The sequence below is a fragment of the Brachyhypopomus gauderio genome, chromosome 17 (genome assembly GCF_052324685.1).
Source record: "Brachyhypopomus gauderio isolate BG-103 chromosome 17, BGAUD_0.2, whole genome shotgun sequence".
NCBI classification, from domain to species: Eukaryota; Metazoa; Chordata; class Actinopteri; order Gymnotiformes; family Hypopomidae; genus Brachyhypopomus; species Brachyhypopomus gauderio.
The window spans coordinates 14,669,986-14,688,498 of NC_135227.1; the positions used below are offsets into that span (position 1 = coordinate 14,669,986).

Here is an 18,513-nt window from a genome sequence, read left to right on the forward strand (position 1 = left end):
TACACACTCTCCACAATCTCCACAGTCTCCTGATCTCAAAACGTTAGACGTCTTTCAAAAAATAAAAAATAAAAAATGTGGTTTAAATTACATAGTCATTTTAATGTCAATTTCACTCTAGAGTAATTTTAATTATATTTTCTATATGTAAAATAACTTGGGGAATGTATTTAATAATGAAATATGAAAAATATTTAATGAAAATAATACAGAAAAATTATTTTAATTAGAAATTAACAGTTTGGACAACCAGAGAATTCAATACTAATTAATACCTAATAATTTTACATTTCACGTCTTTCCATTAGAATTTCTTTTATGCTTGTTGGGAGAAAGCAGTTCATTTTCAACATGGATGATGAAAGAACACCTGTCCACTTTTCACTCTGCAGGCGTCTCCTTCTTTACTTGTGCATCTGGACTATTTTAAAACATTCACATCGCAGCTATTGCCAAACAAACCCTCACTCAGAATACAAATAAATAAATAAATATATATAAATAAATATATTTTCATACACACACACACACACACACACACACACACACACACACACACACACACACACACACACACACACACACACACACACACACACAGACACGCACCAAAGTACATACGCATATAGTAGTGTTCTATATACTGTTTCTCTGGAAACTTTGTGTACTTTACTACACAAATTATTTGGATATATATATATATATATATATATGAAATGTCCTGTTATTATATATTATTATATTAATACAGTAATTATTTAAATACTAGTATTTTAAAATTATTACATATATATATACATACATTATATTTGTATGTATGTATATTTATATTTTTATACTGTTATATATATATAATTTTAAAAGACTAGTATTTAAATAATTACTGTATTAATATTTCTCTTTACCATGCAGTTATGGAAATGAGTATATTGACATTTAATTAACACCTTCACAAAGCTTTTCACACAGAAATCTCTCTCCCTCCAGAACAAAATGAAATTGTGAAATGAAACCAGTTAGGCTGGCCTAGGTCTTACCCCTGGCCCACTGAAAAAAAGCAGGAAGTTGCCTCACAGTGGAGGAGACCTAGTAGGGGTCAGTTAGCATTACCGGTTAGCACGATCAGTTAGCATGATCAGCTAGCGTTATCAGAATTTCTCAGATGTAATGATATTTTCATAATGCATGCCTGTGAGCTTCCTGTCATTATTAGCAACAGAAACAATTTTTGTTGACAAATTTCTTTAATAATGTTGCTATACAACATTATTCACTGATGTCACAGGGTAATGAAATAATGTACGAGAATGTAATAAAGATGTCATGGAATGTCTCTGCTTTTATGAAGTTACAGGATCTGTATAGCCCAGTTACACTTTCTGTTGTTTTTTATTTATTTTTGCTCTTGGTGCTAGACTTTCTGTGACCTTTGCTGACCTATATCTCACACTTATTATTAATTGCACTATAGTGGACAAAAGCCAAACAGATTTGTAACGGTGGAGGGGATCTCGATCTGTGTCTGAGAGAGGGGATGGGGGCACACATAAACCTCATTAGTGCTGATGGACCAGCAGGGAGACGCGAGTGCAGCTAACACAGATGACCTTTGGGTGTCCTTACACCACACACACACACACACACGCACACACACACATACTAACTCTTACTGGACAGGATGGACAGGTAGTGTGGCAGTCCTTGCCGGTCTAACCACTTTTCTGTCTTTATTTTTACCTTATCTTTGGTTTATCTATCAGTCGTCAATTGTTGTTATTGCCAGTGACATTGCAGTTATGCAGCTGATCACCATAAAATGCATCTTATTTAGATCTGTGTGAACTACAGGCCAAGTTATCATTGGTCATACTGAATATGTCAACACTGTACTTAGCTCTAAAACCTAGAAACCATGACTGCAAACTTCATGCCAGAAAACTACGTAGCAAAATACACGGGTAATGGCTGACTCTCTGAAGTCATTAAATAAAAAAAAACTGAACCACACAAAAATAAAATTAAATACTGATATTATTCCCCAGTTCAGATGGCATTTTTAATATTTTGCCACAATAATTGCTGTAATGAGTGGTAAGTATATGCATACCATGGCTGCATGAAAAAGTGCTTTATTATTGTGATAAAGTACTTGCCCTAAATACTCTGAAATGTTTACAATACATGAAGTGAGGAAAGCCTACAGTTATGAGCCCGTTTCTCAGACGTCCTTGAAAGGAATGCGAGGGTGGAGAAAGTAGCCTAACCACTAGGAGTCCATAAACCACCCCACCTCCTCCTCCACCCCACCACCACCCAACCCCCCTCCGTGCTTCCGAAGAGTTAAAGATTTGCCTTGCTAGAGCATTACAGCGAGACATTTATCTGATTATGGCAGTAATAATTACCCAGCTGTTTATTACAGATAGAGAAATAATTCATGCAGGAAACAGGCCATGGTGGCAATGACACTCCGCATTTAGGAAATATGCAAGCCACACACGTCTAATTACTCAAGCCCAGAGGAAGCCCTTATTAAGCGGCAGAACTTTAAGTGTCTTCTTGACAAATGATAAATTGTTCTATTGCACAAACTCTTGCTGTGGAATTACTGCGGTGAACTCGGGTCTGGACTTCATTAAGATATGCAGGAGGGGAACGGCTGAGTGAAGACGGACTCTTCAGCGGGCTGACTCCTGTCGTCGGGCGGGGGCTAATGAAACCACACGCGTGGCTTTCTTGTCTTTTTTTTTTTTTTTTTGCAGATTGAGATCCTTCACTGTTGGCAAGGAGAAGGGAAGTGAGGGGAGGGGCCTGTCCTGACGCGGGCAGCTGCTGGCCTAATATCACTGGCATGCGGAGCCAGTCGACTCATGCTAAATGGGAATCATTAGTAAAATACTGAATCATTTACTCAGTCACTGGGGCTCCATGGATTAGAGTCCTGGCATGGAGACCTTTGGAGGGGTTAGGAATCAGCCCAGCACAGAACAGATTCTCCAAATCAACAGACTTCCATTGATGGATGGTGAAATAATAGAGAGTCACAGACTGCATTAAGATGAGAAACAGGAAAATGGTGTCTTTATGCTTGTTTAATAATTTGCCATTGAGAGGTAGCTTTGTGAAGTAGGTTTATGAAGGTTTGTGAAGTAGGTTTATGAACTAGGTTTATGATGTAGATTTATGTAGTAGGTTTGTGAAGCAGACTTCCCGCTTAAAACATTGACATATTTTCCACAAAGTGCCATTTAATTTGTACGTTTCTCATTTTGCTGGTCCTACTGGTAATCTGCAAATCGATTAATACATTTCCACTTTACTAAGATAATATACTTCTTATATTCTTCATGTACAGTCAAAAATTTGGACACACCTTTTCTTCGTTTAATTTTACTGTTTTCTACATTTTTATAAACAAGGAAGGTATTAAACCAGTAAAATAACACATGTTATAACATATGTTTGTCATGTTATAACAAATATTATCTTAGATTTTTAGATTCTTCAGAGTATGACTCTTATTTTATGACTATTTTCCATCATTCTTGAAGACATTCTCACATGTGTAGAGCATTTGTAGGGTGAGGAACTGAAGTTCTGATAGAAAACTATTTGCTAAGGGTGCATCTAAAATTGTGTGTGTGTGTGTGTGTGTGTGTGTTCGCATGTGGGTGTTTTGAAAATGAATACATTTTCAGGCTAACACCTTTATGTATAAATGATTTAGCTTATTTCAGCAAGAATATGAATCATATATAATTATATATAATATAGAACAAGGGTGGATGCATTTCTTATTTGTCTTTTTTGTCTTTTTTTTGTCTTATAGTAGTAGCACAGTCTTTCTGTTTGTGTGTTGTGTCTATGTGTAATTATTAAACCTTAGTGCTACACATTAGAGAAGTGACTCATAGGTGAGAAACCCCACTAAAAGCAGACAGCATCACCTAGGTGACTGTGAGTCTGGGATGGGTGGGGGGTTGGGGTGGGTGGTGCAGACTAAAGTTACTGATCCAAGGAGCACTTAACAAATTTAGATGTAATTTTAGCCAAACCCTTAAGATATTTTCCCACAAAATATATTGGCCACATTAAAATCTGACTTCAAGTTTTTATCAGAAGTAAAAGATGGCATCTCTTTTGCCCCCAGAGCATGCACGTGTTATTAATGCAGGAGCTCATGGAAATACAGGACTAATTTTTTAATTTCATAACAACTCACTTGTGAGTTACCCAGGGGCAGATAATATTATACACGGCATGCCACTAATGTGCATGTTTTACAAATGCTATTTAACTCATGAAAATTAATGTGTCTATGTGGAAACCCACAGATTTAAATGTTTGAACACATGCACCAGTTGTGATATGTTGATATATTTGTTCATGTGTGTTTGATGTAAGCATGATTTTGTCAGGAGAACAATTTAAATTAGTTAAAATGTATTTATATATTCCCAATAATCCCAAAAAGAGAAAAAACAATAAAACAGCATAGTGTTATCTTAGAGATCTGATTCATCTTCAAAACAAGCCACAACTTCTAAAACTGTTAGAGGAATGTAAACGTTGTAGGTGTGATCAATTGAAGAACATTATTGTTTATCCAGTATTTAATTTTATCTGGAATATGAACCTTTTTTCAGTGAAATGTGATTTCAAGATACTGAAACTATGCAATAAGCCTACATTAACAATTTCAGCCTTTTGTGTGTTTTCATCTCACCTGATATGTTCATTCTTCTTAGCCAAGGCCTCCAAATACTTCTTGCGTGCATAATAGTTGTGAACATACTTCCGTATGTAGTAGCCTCTCCATCTCTGCTGTATCTGTGCAAGGAAATAATTTTAAAATGATAATGGTATGTTATGTACAGATACATTAATCAGCTTTTGACACTGGATTACTAAATGTGTACAAAGTTATAGCCCAAAAGGTCTTTCATTAATCAACACATGTAAATCTCTTCATTTGAAAAAATATGGTGGCTAATGTGTCATTAGACAATGAATAGGACAAAAAAACCTTTGAGTCTCGAGGAAATTTATTTGTCTGTTTGTACAACTGTTAAAAAGAAATAAAGAGGTGTCCTGGACAGCAGTCCTACAGCTCCAGGCTGCAGGATGGACATACGTCCTTCAGATTAATTAGAAGATTAAAACAATAGCAAGGGAAAAATAATAAGGCAAAAACAAAACAAAACGAGAATTGCCATTGATCAACAGTCAATAGATAATTCTAAATAAAGTAATTGCGGGCTCAGAATCCAACTTCCCTGTGACCTTTTAGACAGGTAAAATCAATGATGCACATTGCCCAATTAGACCTAATACAAATCTGGGCAGCCTTGTAAACACTAGTTTCTATTAGTGGACTAACATATTGGTCTTTGGCAAAGAGTATGATGAAGACTTTGAAGCAATAAAAGAAAAGTAACTAGCAGAAAAGGCATGAATAATGCTGGCCCATATATATAGTATTAATGAGCTTCATATGAAATCAGTAGTTTTATTAACTGCTTATGTTTTAGATTGGAAATTCTATGATAATTTCAAGAAGAAACTTTTTAAAAGATAAAACATCCCCATGAAATCAAAACTAAATATTGATTAATTACTAATTAATTAATGTCTAATATAAGCATAGTAGCAGTACCCTAATTATATGATCAGTCAGCATTTAAATATTATAAAAGATACTGATCCAGAAAATATACCAAAACATCACCAGCTGAGTTGAAAAGCAGCTTGGAGTTTCAGTTAAATGTTCCTCATGCCAATCTGGGCTCCAACTGCATCCTTCCATTTTCACAACTGCCCCTTATAAATGTTTACATTCCCTGTCTTGCTAGACATCACACAATATATTTTACTGCTGTGATGAAAGGCTTGTGCTGGTGTCTAAGTGGTGACTGGACCTCTGCTCTCCCACACTATGACCCCAGAGAAGGGGTCAGTCTCCATTGCTCCAATTAGACACTCGTATAACATATGTGGACAGAGAGCACAGACACTGGACACTGTTGTGGTCATATAAATCTGCACTCATCCCAGAGTCCCACTGAAGTCCAAAGATCACAGCAACAGCGGAGAAGAGATACGCACTGAAATTGAAGCCCTACCATCCTGTGTAGCACTTTTCCCTGAAGAGAAAACCTTTCACAAGTCGTACAGCATGTCATACTTTATTTAAGAATGGCATATTATGATTGAGCAATGCTTATAAAAATGCCAAAGGATCACTCAGATGGGAACCTCGGATTTATTGCTCTCGAACTATGTCACGCTGAACTGATAAACGCACATGTTTAAAAAGGTCCAGTCTCTTCTTAAACATGTGATGGTGTTCAGCTACAGCTTAAAAGGGGTCAGTTTGCCATTGTTCAGGGAAAGAAAGGTATTCAAGCGTCTACTGGCTAATGTGTCAGAAAAGACATCACAGATCTGAACTACACTGTGCTGTATCTCTCAATCTTAGCAACCTGCAAAGGAATCTACAGATTTGATCCTGATCCATTACAAACTTGGGAGCAAGTGTCGTATTCGCAAAACAGTTGAATAAATATTTACCTTGACAGCCATCTCATTGTAGAAATTCATCTTCATTAGAAAATATGCTGTCTGTGTGGAGAGAGGGATATCGCATTAGAGTCGGTGCACCAAGGCCTTCTGATCTGTTCTCAACAGGCAAGAGAGAAACCTGCTTTATACATAATACATAATGAGTCATAGAGACCTGGCTGAGAGAGACAGGATGGAGAGGTAAGTCAGACTTCGTATTGAAAGGACATGGCTGTTCTTAATACATAATGCAGACATGGCTGGGAAAATCTATGGCAGTCAACCTGGGAACTAATGGAGATATATGGCAAAATGCTCGCCGCCGAGTTTGATAATCGATAGTGCTCCACTGGGAGTACACTGACTAGCCATAGCGCGAAATATTCACAAGATGCAAGGCTATGATTTATTCACTGTGGACATTATTGAGGAAGAACTTCTGTAGTACCACTGATTTGCTGCATAATTTCAAGCTATGCATTGTGTGGTAGCTAAAGGGATAAAACAAGTAGGAAAAAATAGAAGGAAGCAAACTAACACCTAGACAATAGCTCTTTTGGGGGGGATGAAATAATGCTCAGGGGCCGGGGGATTTAAGAAACTCCAAACAAATGAACCTAGTGTTTGGGTTAGAATTTCACCATCAGTTTCTGCTATGCTGTACTGCTGAATTCTGTACTGCTCTGGATTTTTTTAAAGGGTCAGAATGAGAGTAAACGAGCACAGCAGACAAGAGTAAAGACATACGCTAAAAGGGACAACGTGGATCTCATGTCAGACCTAAAGCTATGGAATGGCAGACAGACAGAAGCGGAATAAGAACACTTAAACACTGTTTCCTTTGAACATGGAGGCATCCCATGGCGAATCAATACGGACTGTCAAATTACAAACCTACTTCGGCTGTAAGTCATGGCATGCCTGTAAATGCAGAATGTTAATGAGTGTAATCATAACATAATCAATATGGCACATCTCGGCAGCTTACCTTTACCCTCTGCCTGAAGTGCCTGCGTGCACTGAAGCCCCGCCATGTTTTCTGTATGGTTGTCGCCTTCCTGTGTAGATGGCTGTGACAGGACTCCAACGTTAACTACATTCCATTATAATATTAAGAGTACTGTGCACAAGATTAACAACTCCACAGTCAAGTGAGGGGTGAGAGTATTTTAGGGTACATTTAGAAGCCTTTCTCCTGAGAGTCCCGAATGGCTGGTGCTTCTTAGACAACTCTACATTTGCATTCATCATAAAAAACTCCCCTCTAAATGCATGTCTATGGCGATTTTGAACTCAACAAGGCCATTGGCTTCAAAAAGACCATTTATAACCCCAGAAAATCAATGCGTATATGAGGAGGGTGGTAACCCAGAAGCTGCACTTAAGGGGCTAAGATTGTGCCTAATTAACCACTTAACATACTGATCAATTAACTAAAGTAATCTAAATTAACCTACTGTCGGGAAGTTTGTCTGCTGACCGCCCAGAAATATATTGAGGTTAAATGCTGGAGCACCTAGTGTCTAAAGACTAAAATAGACATGATTTAGTGTTCCAAGGCCACATAAAAATGTCCCTCGGACCTGGAATTGTCCCCAGCACTTTAGGCACATGAGACTGCAATGGAGCCTCACCACTTGGTCAGTTATGTGGACAATAGACCACTTTTAGCTTTTATGACCAGAGTCCTGTCAAGCGTATGTATAGCTTATTTAAGCTGCTCACTCGTACCTCAGGTAGACACGCACTTTGCAGCCTCTGAACCAGCTTTGAATTTTGACTGCCGCTGCGTTCTCTCGTTGTCTGTTTTCTTCTGCAATCCTGACACATAAAGCAGAAACTTTGGTTAATGCTAGTTAATAATACAAAGATTAATAATAATGTGAATTGTTGTATACATGACCTCCCTTCACTATCACAGAACGTCTAAGTTTGTCATATTAGGATCATTTATTATACTAACTGAAGCTGTCATAATTTGAGGTCGCTTGATTAAAATTACCTGTTTTTAAGAAAATATTGCTCTCTTATATGATCAATCCGAAAGTTTAATTTAACCAGCCGAGCCATATCCGTATGTTTACATGTATCCGTGACAACAGGAAGAGTCCAAAAACTTCGGGGGTGGAGTGTGTTTATTTCAGCCCTTGGTAGAATCGGCTAGTTACAGGGACTTTTATTTTACAACTTTTACAGTTATAGCAAAGGTTGATTTAGCGTTTCCCACACTATTTTACAATTATTGGAGCGAGCTTAATTAATAAATAACCACGTTTATCTAGAGGAAACTAAAAGTGAACATGGTTATCCTGAATATATTTTGTTACATGTAGGTTATCTTAACTAGTTAAAATTTGCTTACGAATATTTTGCATGTTTACTTATTTGTAAGGTTCTTACTTATATTAGGGTTATCACTCTTTCTCTCTACTAGACCTTTGCTTTTACGTGTATGTTCCTCCTAGCTGTTCGGATCAGAGAAAACTACAACGACAAACAGGTCAGAAACAACATGCTAGGAAAATGTTATATTTAACATAATAAATAAGTACGGGTTTCGGAGGCTTTATGGAAAAGACCACCGACTTGGCTGAAGTAGGTTTCTCTGCAGTCTTTCACATTGTTCATGGTGCGCATCTCCTTGATATTTTGCTGCTTATTTCATTCTTTTCTTACGAGGATAAATAGAAACTCAACCGAAGTCACGGGGATATTTCAGTGTTCTGTGAAGTGCTCCGTTTTCACGTTTTGTACCATTTCTCCCTCGTGTTCTTTATAACTGGTGCGGACACTATATCTGAATCACTGTCACAGAATAACAACGCTCTTCCGATGGCCTAATGATTATAGGGCGGTTAAACTAACTTTTTATCGGTTTAAGTGCTTTATTCAGACCCTTGACAGACAGATGTGGAGAGACTGCATGAAACCCCCAGATCTCATTCATACTCTCTAGCCCACCTTATGGACTACTGGAGCTCCATATCACAGTGCGATCACTTTTTTCTTTTACACATCCTTTCAGAAAACCCCGTCTGGACTAGGAAACGCGGAGCGACTTCGCGACAGCGCAGATAACCGCTGACACACGCCGGCCAATTTGTCCCTCTGCACCAGAAATACGAGGCGAGGAGTGACCCTTTGACAGCGTGGCCCATCCATCCGGACTCGGTGGTGGGCCGGCACCGCGGTAATTGCCTGCGAGGCAGTGTTTTGACAAGCCGGACGGCTGTTGGCCATCATTCGAGCAGCACGGAGATGAGGAGTCACCTGGAGAGGGCTGTGGAGAGGCCGCATGTTTACACGCAGCCAGGTGACCCACTTCTGCCCCGAGCAAGGCCACCACTGTAAGCTGGGTGTGGGATTTGTTAAGACTGCGTTAATATAAACTGCGCTGCTTTTGACTTTGTTGAGATTCTTTTGCTTTGGCTGAGTGCTGCCCAATAATGTTTACCATAGCTGATTTTTAGGTAGATCATAGTTTAAATGAGAATGTACTTCCTTCAAATCCTGCTAAGGGGTTAAAGTGCTGAGATGTCTTTAACTAAATGGCAAAACCCATGTGAAAAATAACAGAACTTTGTTGACATTCTAGTTTTAAGTGAACATCATATATTAAAGAGTAGGAATCATTAAGCAGTGGCTTTACACTCATCAGAAGTCCTGAAGACCACCCACTGCAGAGCTGTGTGCAAACGCTCCTAACGTTGGCATCATGTTGTAGTACTCCAGCCCCGTGCAGGCTGCTGTTTAATGTCACTAAATATCTTACTCTATACATACACCTTTGCATCATCAATCCTGGAGCCTTCTTTGTCCTCACGCTGTGGGAGTACATAATTGAAATGATGGTCATTATTCCCCCTTGTTTTTTACCCACCTCACCTTCCCTTGCCTTCTTTTGTTTCCCCTAATGGATAAAAAGCGTGACTGTTCTGGCAGAAGAGAAAATCATATTTTTTTTAGCTGGCCCTTATCTGGGGGGGAAAGGTAATGAATTGAGGATTGTGTAAGGTGGTTTAATCTGCCGGCGTTTCATCATTATTTGTGGCGTGGTTGCTCGGAGACAGCGGTAATCCATTAAGAAGGGGGATGATCCTGTGCGCGGCCCTGATGAAGTCGAGCCGCGGCCGGCCCGTGCGGAAGGGCATTCGGTGCTGCCGGCCGGCGCTGCCAGCACGGCAGATCCATCACCGCTGGGCTCTGGCTTCTCCCTTCATCATCCCTCTTTCCTCTCAACGCCTCCTCCGTGTTTCGGACCAGACTGGCCAAAGTCATATTAATGCAGCCCTATTTTGTGCATTCACGCAGTGGGTATGTGTGTCAATATGTGTGTGTGTGTGTGTGTGTGTGTGTGTGTGTGTGTGTGTGTGTGTGTGTGTATGTGGGTCCATGCTCAGGTGCATGTGTGTTTGTGTGTAAGTTGTTACTGTTGTCCATGTGGCAAAGCAATTAAGAGCTGCCTGCACCTGCACATTGGGTATACATGTTCATTATAATCTCATACCGGCCTGCATTCCTGTACTAGCTTATCATACAATGCTGTTATTTGTGTCCTCCTACTACTTATTATTCATCAGAAAGTAACTTCAGCTCCCCTCCCCACCACCACCACCATCATCTATTTTGCATTTCCTGTCTTGTCTCTCTCCCTCTTTCCTTCTATTCTTCTGTCTCTCCCACAGTAATACTGGCTGCAGGGCTGCTTTGTTTCATGTCCTGAAGAAAGGCTTAGCCTGCGTTTGATTGAGGTCTCTCCCATTTCATTGAGCCGTGCTGTTCCACCACTACACTGCGCCGCCGCACGTACAAAGCAAAGGGAAACTGAACCAGGAGCCCATTTGATGGAGGTGAATAATAAAACGCGTCATTTGTGCCGGTGGGCCCGTGCACCTCGGAGAGGCCCGCAGTCGCGTCTGCCGCGCCTCGCTGTTTTACGGGTCCAAAATCACAATCTCTTTTAGTTAATGGAAAATGAAATGCTGGCTGTCCGATGCTGGAAGAAGGAGAAGAAGAAGAGAGACGCCGCATCTCTCCCTTCCGTCCCGGCCCGGCCACCTGAGCAGGAGTTCGGCTCTGTCGCCACTGCTCCCAGATCAGTTGCTCTTTTCATCTCTGCGTCTGCGGCGCTGGTTTTTGTTTTGCCAGCGTTGTTGCCGTGGTGTCATCCCCAGGAAACAATCAGCCAGCGCCATGGTGACTGTTTTGTTGTGGCGGTTCAGTCGTGGCCTTGCTGGGCGCTTTTCTATTGTCACTTCTCTTTTTGTTTTTTACAGATTCAGATTTACGGTTTTGAATATATGAAAGCCAGTGTACTTTGCCTACCTCAAAAGTTGTTTTTGTTTGTGTAATGTAAATTTTTTTATTGATGAATAACTACAAAGAGCTTACAGTAGTTTGGAAGATTGGTTTTACAAATCATAACTGCTGTGACATTGTTATGGTCCTAAATGACCATTGCTTACAAAATACATAATTAAATATTTGGTTTACTTTGAAACACATTTTCAGGAATCTGCCCTGTCACTGTTCAGTTGGACAGAACAAGCAAGCATTCATTTTTATAAGGGCTGACTTCTTGAAAATAATTTTTTACGATTCAGATTCAGAAAAATTATTCATCCCCGAGGGGCAATTGAGGGCACGCAGAGCAGCAGTTACACAGGAAATAAATACAACATAGGTAAATATAATATAATAAAATAGAATAAAAAAATAATATCTATATATGTGTGAAGTAAAGTGACAGAGTTTCAAGTATGTACAGGTATAAAGTGACTGAGTGTTCTAGGTATTTACAATTTACAGTGAGGTAGCAATGCATTGTGTGTGAGTGTGTGTGTGTGTACGTGTGTGTGTGCATGCTTGGGTGTGGGAGGATATTTTATCATATTTTAATTGTAAACAGCAATTTCTAACTTTAAAGTTTTAAGACAGTTGAGAATTGTTGGACAACAGCAGTTCCACGCCAGGAGAGATGGACGAATGCCACTGAGCCTGTACTAGTACCACACTCTCTCTCTCAATGGGAGGAATATTAAGCTGCTTGTCTGTTGGGAGCTTATTTAGTTTCAAAGTGACTGTAATCGCTGCAAATTGAACCTAATCTAGGCAATACACAGTTTGTCTTCTGCTAGAGAGAAGGAGGGGAGGAGAGGGGAGAAAGGTGCTTCTCATAAAGACCTTGACCTATGACCTCTGGCCTCTGGAGGGGGGGGGGGGGGGGGATGTGGGGGTGGTGGGGGGATTTTTCGCCTGTTCCATCCAAGGCCCAATCCCATTTCTGCCTCTTGGCTCGCTTCACTGCACGCCTGAGCCTGCCCAAGGATTTGTTGCCTATTTACTTGCCCTTATTACAATGCCTCCATCCACTTTTATAGGAGCTATTACTACAGATAGATTCGTTTTCATGCAGCCTGATGACATGGGACTCTGCTAAGTTGTGGGTTTAAAAGACTGTTTGACACAGAAAAGTTCTCCAGTTTAACTATCAAACCAGCAGAGCAAGTGAGGCACAGTGGCCAGCACTTCTGGAACTAAATGGGTTTTTGTTCAGCTCAAGCCTACTGAGTATTTTGTCATCATTTGGAGGCTGGATTGGTTTCCAGAGGGTTCTTGGTGTTTGTTTTTCAGCAGATTTTAGGCATCGTCCATTCTAAAAGCATGTTTCAAAACGATATTACATATTGCGGTTAAACAATCAAGAGTGGCATTAAATGTTTTTCTTTATTAAACCATGTGGCAATATAAAAGATACATTTTTGTGCATTTACTCCTGCATTAGTAATAAGTTACAGCACTCAAATCAAAATAATTTACACTTCATGTCCATGTACAAATAGTGTTTAAATTATAACAATATATTGTGTCAAGTCAGTGTATAATGTAAGATTAAAAGCCTTTATATTGAGTAGCTTAGATGTTCTAGGTATTGTTCCAAAACCTCAAACAAGACTAAAATTTTTTGTGAGGCATTTCTGCACTGTATTTCTATTAACCTCTCTCTCTCTCTCTCTCTCTCTCTCTCTCTCTCTCTCTCTCTCTCTCTCTCTCTCCTCATGTCTCTGTCTCTCTTTATCTCTCACCCCTTCTCTTTCTTAATCGTTATTGCTATGAGATCATTCTTTGAATTACCCAGCAATCATTTAAAGAGTCAACCACTGCCAAGTCATTAAGCAGCAAAGGTCACCTGTGTTTCTAAAGGATTATCCTTGTTAAGGGGTCGGAAAACACTAAATATTTCTAATCCTGTGTTATTTGCCGCATGGCTGGATAAAAGCTACTTTAAGCCTCATAAAATTAAAAGGGAGCATTCTCTCAACTGTGGCAGTAGTTTCATTTGAATGGAGAGGTGGGGAGCCAAAATATTGCCACTGAATTAAATGTCAAAAATCTTCTCAAGTTGTAGATATATTGTTCACAGAAGGCGATTTTGATTAATACATTTAATCTAAATCACTGAAAGTTCCTTTTCCTTTTGTCCATAAAATGCAATAGGACACAAATCAGTTTTACTGTAGCTTGATAACAATCGGAAAGTAATGCATCTTTTGCACCCAATAAATTGTTGCTTATAACCCTAACCAAAATCAATTCATCTTCACCACATTTATTAAAATCCTGGTCATATATCTTCTGCAGTGTTTGTTCATCTGTTTCTTGATACATTTATATCACCTTTGTTATGGTCTAATGTTTTCCCTGTCACTGCAGCGTAAAATGGAAAAATGTATTTTGGGCCAATTTAATAATTAAAGAAGTGGAATCCTGGTGAGGTGGAGTAAATGGGATCGATAAAGATGGCGGTGTGCAGCTCAGATAGCACCTTTCCCCTTGAGTTTTTGATTAACCCATCCGACAGTGAACCTGACAGCAATATACCACTGCCACGCACGGGAGGGACGCTCTCCCTCAGGCCCTCTTCTTGTCTTTTCATAAACCTTTCTGGATATATTTGAAAGAGTGCGTGTGCGAGTCTGTGTGCATTCTTGCACATGCCGTAGCTGCTCATGTGTGTGTGTGAGTGTGTGTGTGTGTGTGTGTGTGTGTGTATGTGTATGATTTTTTTTCCTTCCTACCAAGACAGGCTTAAGGGCACTCTATTTTACAGGCCTAATAACTACTCTGAGTCCATTTAGAAATATTCTACACGGTGTTCCCAGATTTCCACCTGGGGCTATGAATTGATAGCCTTATTGAATGCAGCCGTACTGCTTAATGAAGACAACGGATGTCCAAGCAATAAAAACACAAGGCAAAACCAGTCTTTTTATCCACTTGATATCCAGATCTGATTTTGGCAGTCACTGGTAGTACCTTTCCATTAGATTCTATTGAGAGAAGAGATGCTTCTTGATGTACTTCTATGGACTAATGATCTGGGTGTGCTTGAGAGTGCAGAAATACAATACGCCTCACTGCTACACGTTGTCTTATTTACTCCTGATCAATTACCCAGCCCATGCAGACTGGGTCAGCCAAGAGTCAGAAGGCTTTGTGATTTATTCTAGGTGTTAAAAAATAATTTGTTTTGGATTGATTAACATTAATTAATTATGTTAATTATGTAGGATGAAAACAGATGTTCTCTAAGAGTAGACCTTAATTAATGTTTCTTGGGTTGTCTAAAAATAACAGTAAGTTCTTAATAACAGTTAAGATTTTGGCAGCATCTTAGAAATTGTGTGGTTGCACAGTCAATTAGCCACAATGGCTGAATTTTTCAAGTTAAAACATTCGTGCTGAGGACCAAAAACTGCATCCCCTGTCATCACTAAATCACCATCATTTTATTGATCAAAAAAAAAAAAAAAACAATTCAAACATTCTCCTTTTCCAACAGCAAGTCAAAGCATGTGTATTCACTCCAGTTGGTGCCCTCACTTGTCTGTGGCTCTGTGTTGCTGGGGTGCCCTCCGGCACCCTCACGCGTGTTGGGGGCGGGCCCTTCCCCTCGGCGGGCGCCCGTCACCGCCGTCTGCCAATCATGCGCTCCTCTCGTCTGCTGGGCTATGATATGGTAATTCAGGCTGCAGTAATGGCCAGTCCGCCGGCTGTGATTAAGCAGCCTGTTGTTGCGGCCGACCCCACGCACCCTGCGCTGGGCTACCCTGACCTCCTCTCCACTGCCCGCAGGGTCCTGTCATCCCTCTCATCAGCTAACTGACATACAGGACTTCCATGTGAACACTGAAGTGTAACTGTGCTGTAGTAGCTCTGGACCTCGGCTGGTCATTAAGGCTTGTTTATTATTTTGGGTGCCTCTGCGTGAAAGTGAGAGGTGGCATTATTTATTGTCTTAGTGAAAACGTTTAGCAGGAATGCTAGTGCGAAGGTTTAGGAATTAAGTTGTAGTGTTCCAAACTTTATCCGAGTCAACAGTACGTCTGGAAAATGTCTTGTGACTTGTAATGTAATAGTAAATGTGCTAAATGTACTTCAAATAGGTAATACAATTACAGTATTAATCATACATGAATAAGAACAAAGCATTGTAGGAGCATAATAATATCTTAATATTATATAGTGCACAGGACTTCCAGGACTGCAGCTTTCATTAAGATGTTGTTTGCCAGTGGCTGAATCTGAATCTGAATCTTGAGTGGTGTTTTATTGACTTAAATCCACACATATCCTAAGAGCTCTCTTTGAAGGATACCAACCATCTGCTAGAGAGATTCCAACTGACGGCTGGGATGTATTCTAGATTATGTCAGATTCTAGGGTTATGCCTTCAGCTGTTCAGTATTGTTAACATATAGTGTATGTTGTATACTTGCGTATATTATTACTTTCATCCAACTTGAGCAATAGCGGGGTGATGCTGAACTACAGAGTGAATATGTGCGGGGTCTAGAAAATACACCCAGTTAAGCCTGTTAATGATGGATCTAGAATAGACTGTCCTGTTAATGCTGGGTGTAGAATAGACTGTCTCATTAATGCTGGGTGTAGAATAGACTGTCCTGTTAATGCTGGGTGTAGAATAGACTGTCTCATTAATGCTGGGTGTAAAATAGACTGTCTTGTAAATGCTGGGTGTAGAATAGACCATCTCATTAATGCTGGGTGTAGAATAGACTGTCTTGTAAATGCTGGGTGTAGAATAGACCATCTCATTAATGCTGGGTGTAGAATAGACTGTCTTGTAAATGCTGGGTGTAGAATAGACCATCTCATTAATGCTGGGTGTAGAATAGACTAGAATAGACTGTCATGTTAATTCTTGGTGTAGAATAGACTATCTTGTAAATGCTGGGTGTAGAATAGACCGTCTCATTAATGTGCCACTTGCTTGGCTGGCCTCGTTTTGAACTGTGGGTTAAAAAGTCACCGTGACCTGTCTCTATCAGCTGACAGGAAATGTCACAGTGGGGAAGGCTGATCCAGAATTTGATCTGGAGTAAATTTCTATCTCATCTGATCGCCCTCCCCTGCCTACCCTCAGTAGCTTTACTGCATAGATTTGCTGCTGAAGTTTGAGTAGGGTTGAAATTAAAATGTATTGCTCATTCTCGATGTATCGATTCACACCTCGCTGCGTCAATATTAACTTCAGCTAGCTTTCCAATAAGAAGTAAAGATTGTAGAGACTCTCTCTCTCTCTCTCTCTCTCTCTCTCTTTCTCTCTTTCCCCCTTTTCCCCACGACACAGTTTCATCAACTTCTGTGCTGTATGCTATGGAATCTTTTGATGAAGTGTGTATTGTTTGTTCTGAATCAGCCACAGGAATTCACAGAGCTGTTAGGTAAAAACTTCATGACACACATTATTACCTGTTAAAGTTCAGCCTTAATAATATATTGTAAAGAAACAGCCTAATATGAGTCTTACTGCTCTAGAAAAAAAAATGTCTATTACTATTCTACACCAGAACTGTATTATGGATATTCTGGAAAACAGCTTAGATGATATTCTGCTCATTGTCAGTATCTTATTAAATATATGTGCCATAGTAATAAGCAGGAAGTTTTTACAGGGTGCTGCAAATTACAATATCTTTCCATTACAGATCTCTTAACAAATATCCTTTTAATGCTCCTTTTCTTCTCCAATCAGTTCAATGGCCCTGTTAACCTAATCCTCTCCGACTCTTCTGATTGTCAATAGTCATCTAATTCTACCTTAACAACAGTAATTGGCTGATGGAGAATAGCTATAGATCTGCTATCCTGATGACTCCTTGACTTTTTGTTCTCTCCCATTGGTAAGTCTAATAGAATTCCAAATCCTCACCACTGTGTTCATACCATGAGTAGGTCAACAGTTATGTCAAGGTCCTATCGGAAACTTCACATGTAACATCTTCATTTAGACATAGTACCCCGCCCTCCCCACCCATGTCTCATGTCTCTTCTTCAGATGGCTTCATATGAGCTATTACAAGGGGTTCTCTCTCATGCCCGTGCACCCCTTCCATTATTACCAAATTCATCTAATTCAGCGACATTCAATTGTTTGCATGTGAATTATTTGGCTGGGGCCATTATCGGTGCCGGTCCTGTCGGCAGCTGAAGGATTATGGGTTCGATCTCCACGCGACTGGCACCTTCTGGGAGGAGACCAGGCGACTGCTGCTCATTTGTTTTTATTTATAGGCTCTTCTGAATTGAATTTCTGATCAATGACGGAGGACAGCCCGCTCTCGCGCGCTCCGTTTCAAATCCGAAAAGGGAGGATACAGAGAGAGAGAGAGAGAGAGAAAGAGAGAGAGAAAGAGAGAGAGAAAGAGAGAGAGAGAGAGAAAGAGGGAGAAACAGAGGGGGTGGGGGCTCAGAGGAAGATGGAATTGATTGTAGCTTCGTGAGGGAGGCTAAGTTTCGTAATGCAGCCGACAGTGTCCTGGCCAAAAATAGGCGAGCCACAGCTGGGCACCGGAGCCGCTACCTTGTGCAGAGAGTGAAGGGCAGTCAGGGTGGTCATGTGGGTTGGCCTGCACACTGTAGCCTATA

The 18,513-nt window shown here is 40.1% G+C and overlaps 1 protein-coding gene and 1 long non-coding RNA gene across 4 annotated transcripts in view; one reads left to right on the forward strand and one right to left on the reverse strand.

Moving 5' to 3' along the window:
- spata17 (spermatogenesis associated 17) overlaps positions 1-8,658 on the reverse strand; it is a 27,913-nt gene extending 19,255 nt beyond the window's left edge. For both annotated transcript variants that reach the window (XM_076979159.1, XM_076979160.1), the window contains exons 1-5: positions 8,564-8,658; positions 8,293-8,382; positions 7,550-7,631; positions 6,571-6,621; positions 4,727-4,830 (exon numbers count right to left, since the gene is read on the reverse strand). In XM_076979159.1, coding sequence (XP_076835274.1) covers positions 4,727-4,830; positions 6,571-6,621; positions 7,550-7,631; positions 8,293-8,382; positions 8,564-8,631 — 395 coding nt within the window. In that variant the 5' untranslated portion in view covers positions 8,632-8,658. The remainder of the gene's footprint in view (positions 1-4,726; positions 4,831-6,570; positions 6,622-7,549; positions 7,632-8,292; positions 8,383-8,563) is intronic.
- A 42-nt stretch (positions 8,659-8,700) lies between these two features.
- Positions 8,701-10,654, forward strand: LOC143481195 (uncharacterized). Of its 2 annotated transcripts, none has more exons than XR_013121973.1 (3): positions 8,701-8,890; positions 8,996-9,156; positions 9,587-10,654. It is a non-coding gene; the product is annotated as an uncharacterized LOC143481195 (long non-coding RNA). The 2 variants fall into 2 exon arrangements; XR_013121972.1 differs by having other exon boundaries at positions 8,996-9,061.
- The last annotated feature ends 7,859 nt before the right edge of the window (positions 10,655-18,513 follow it).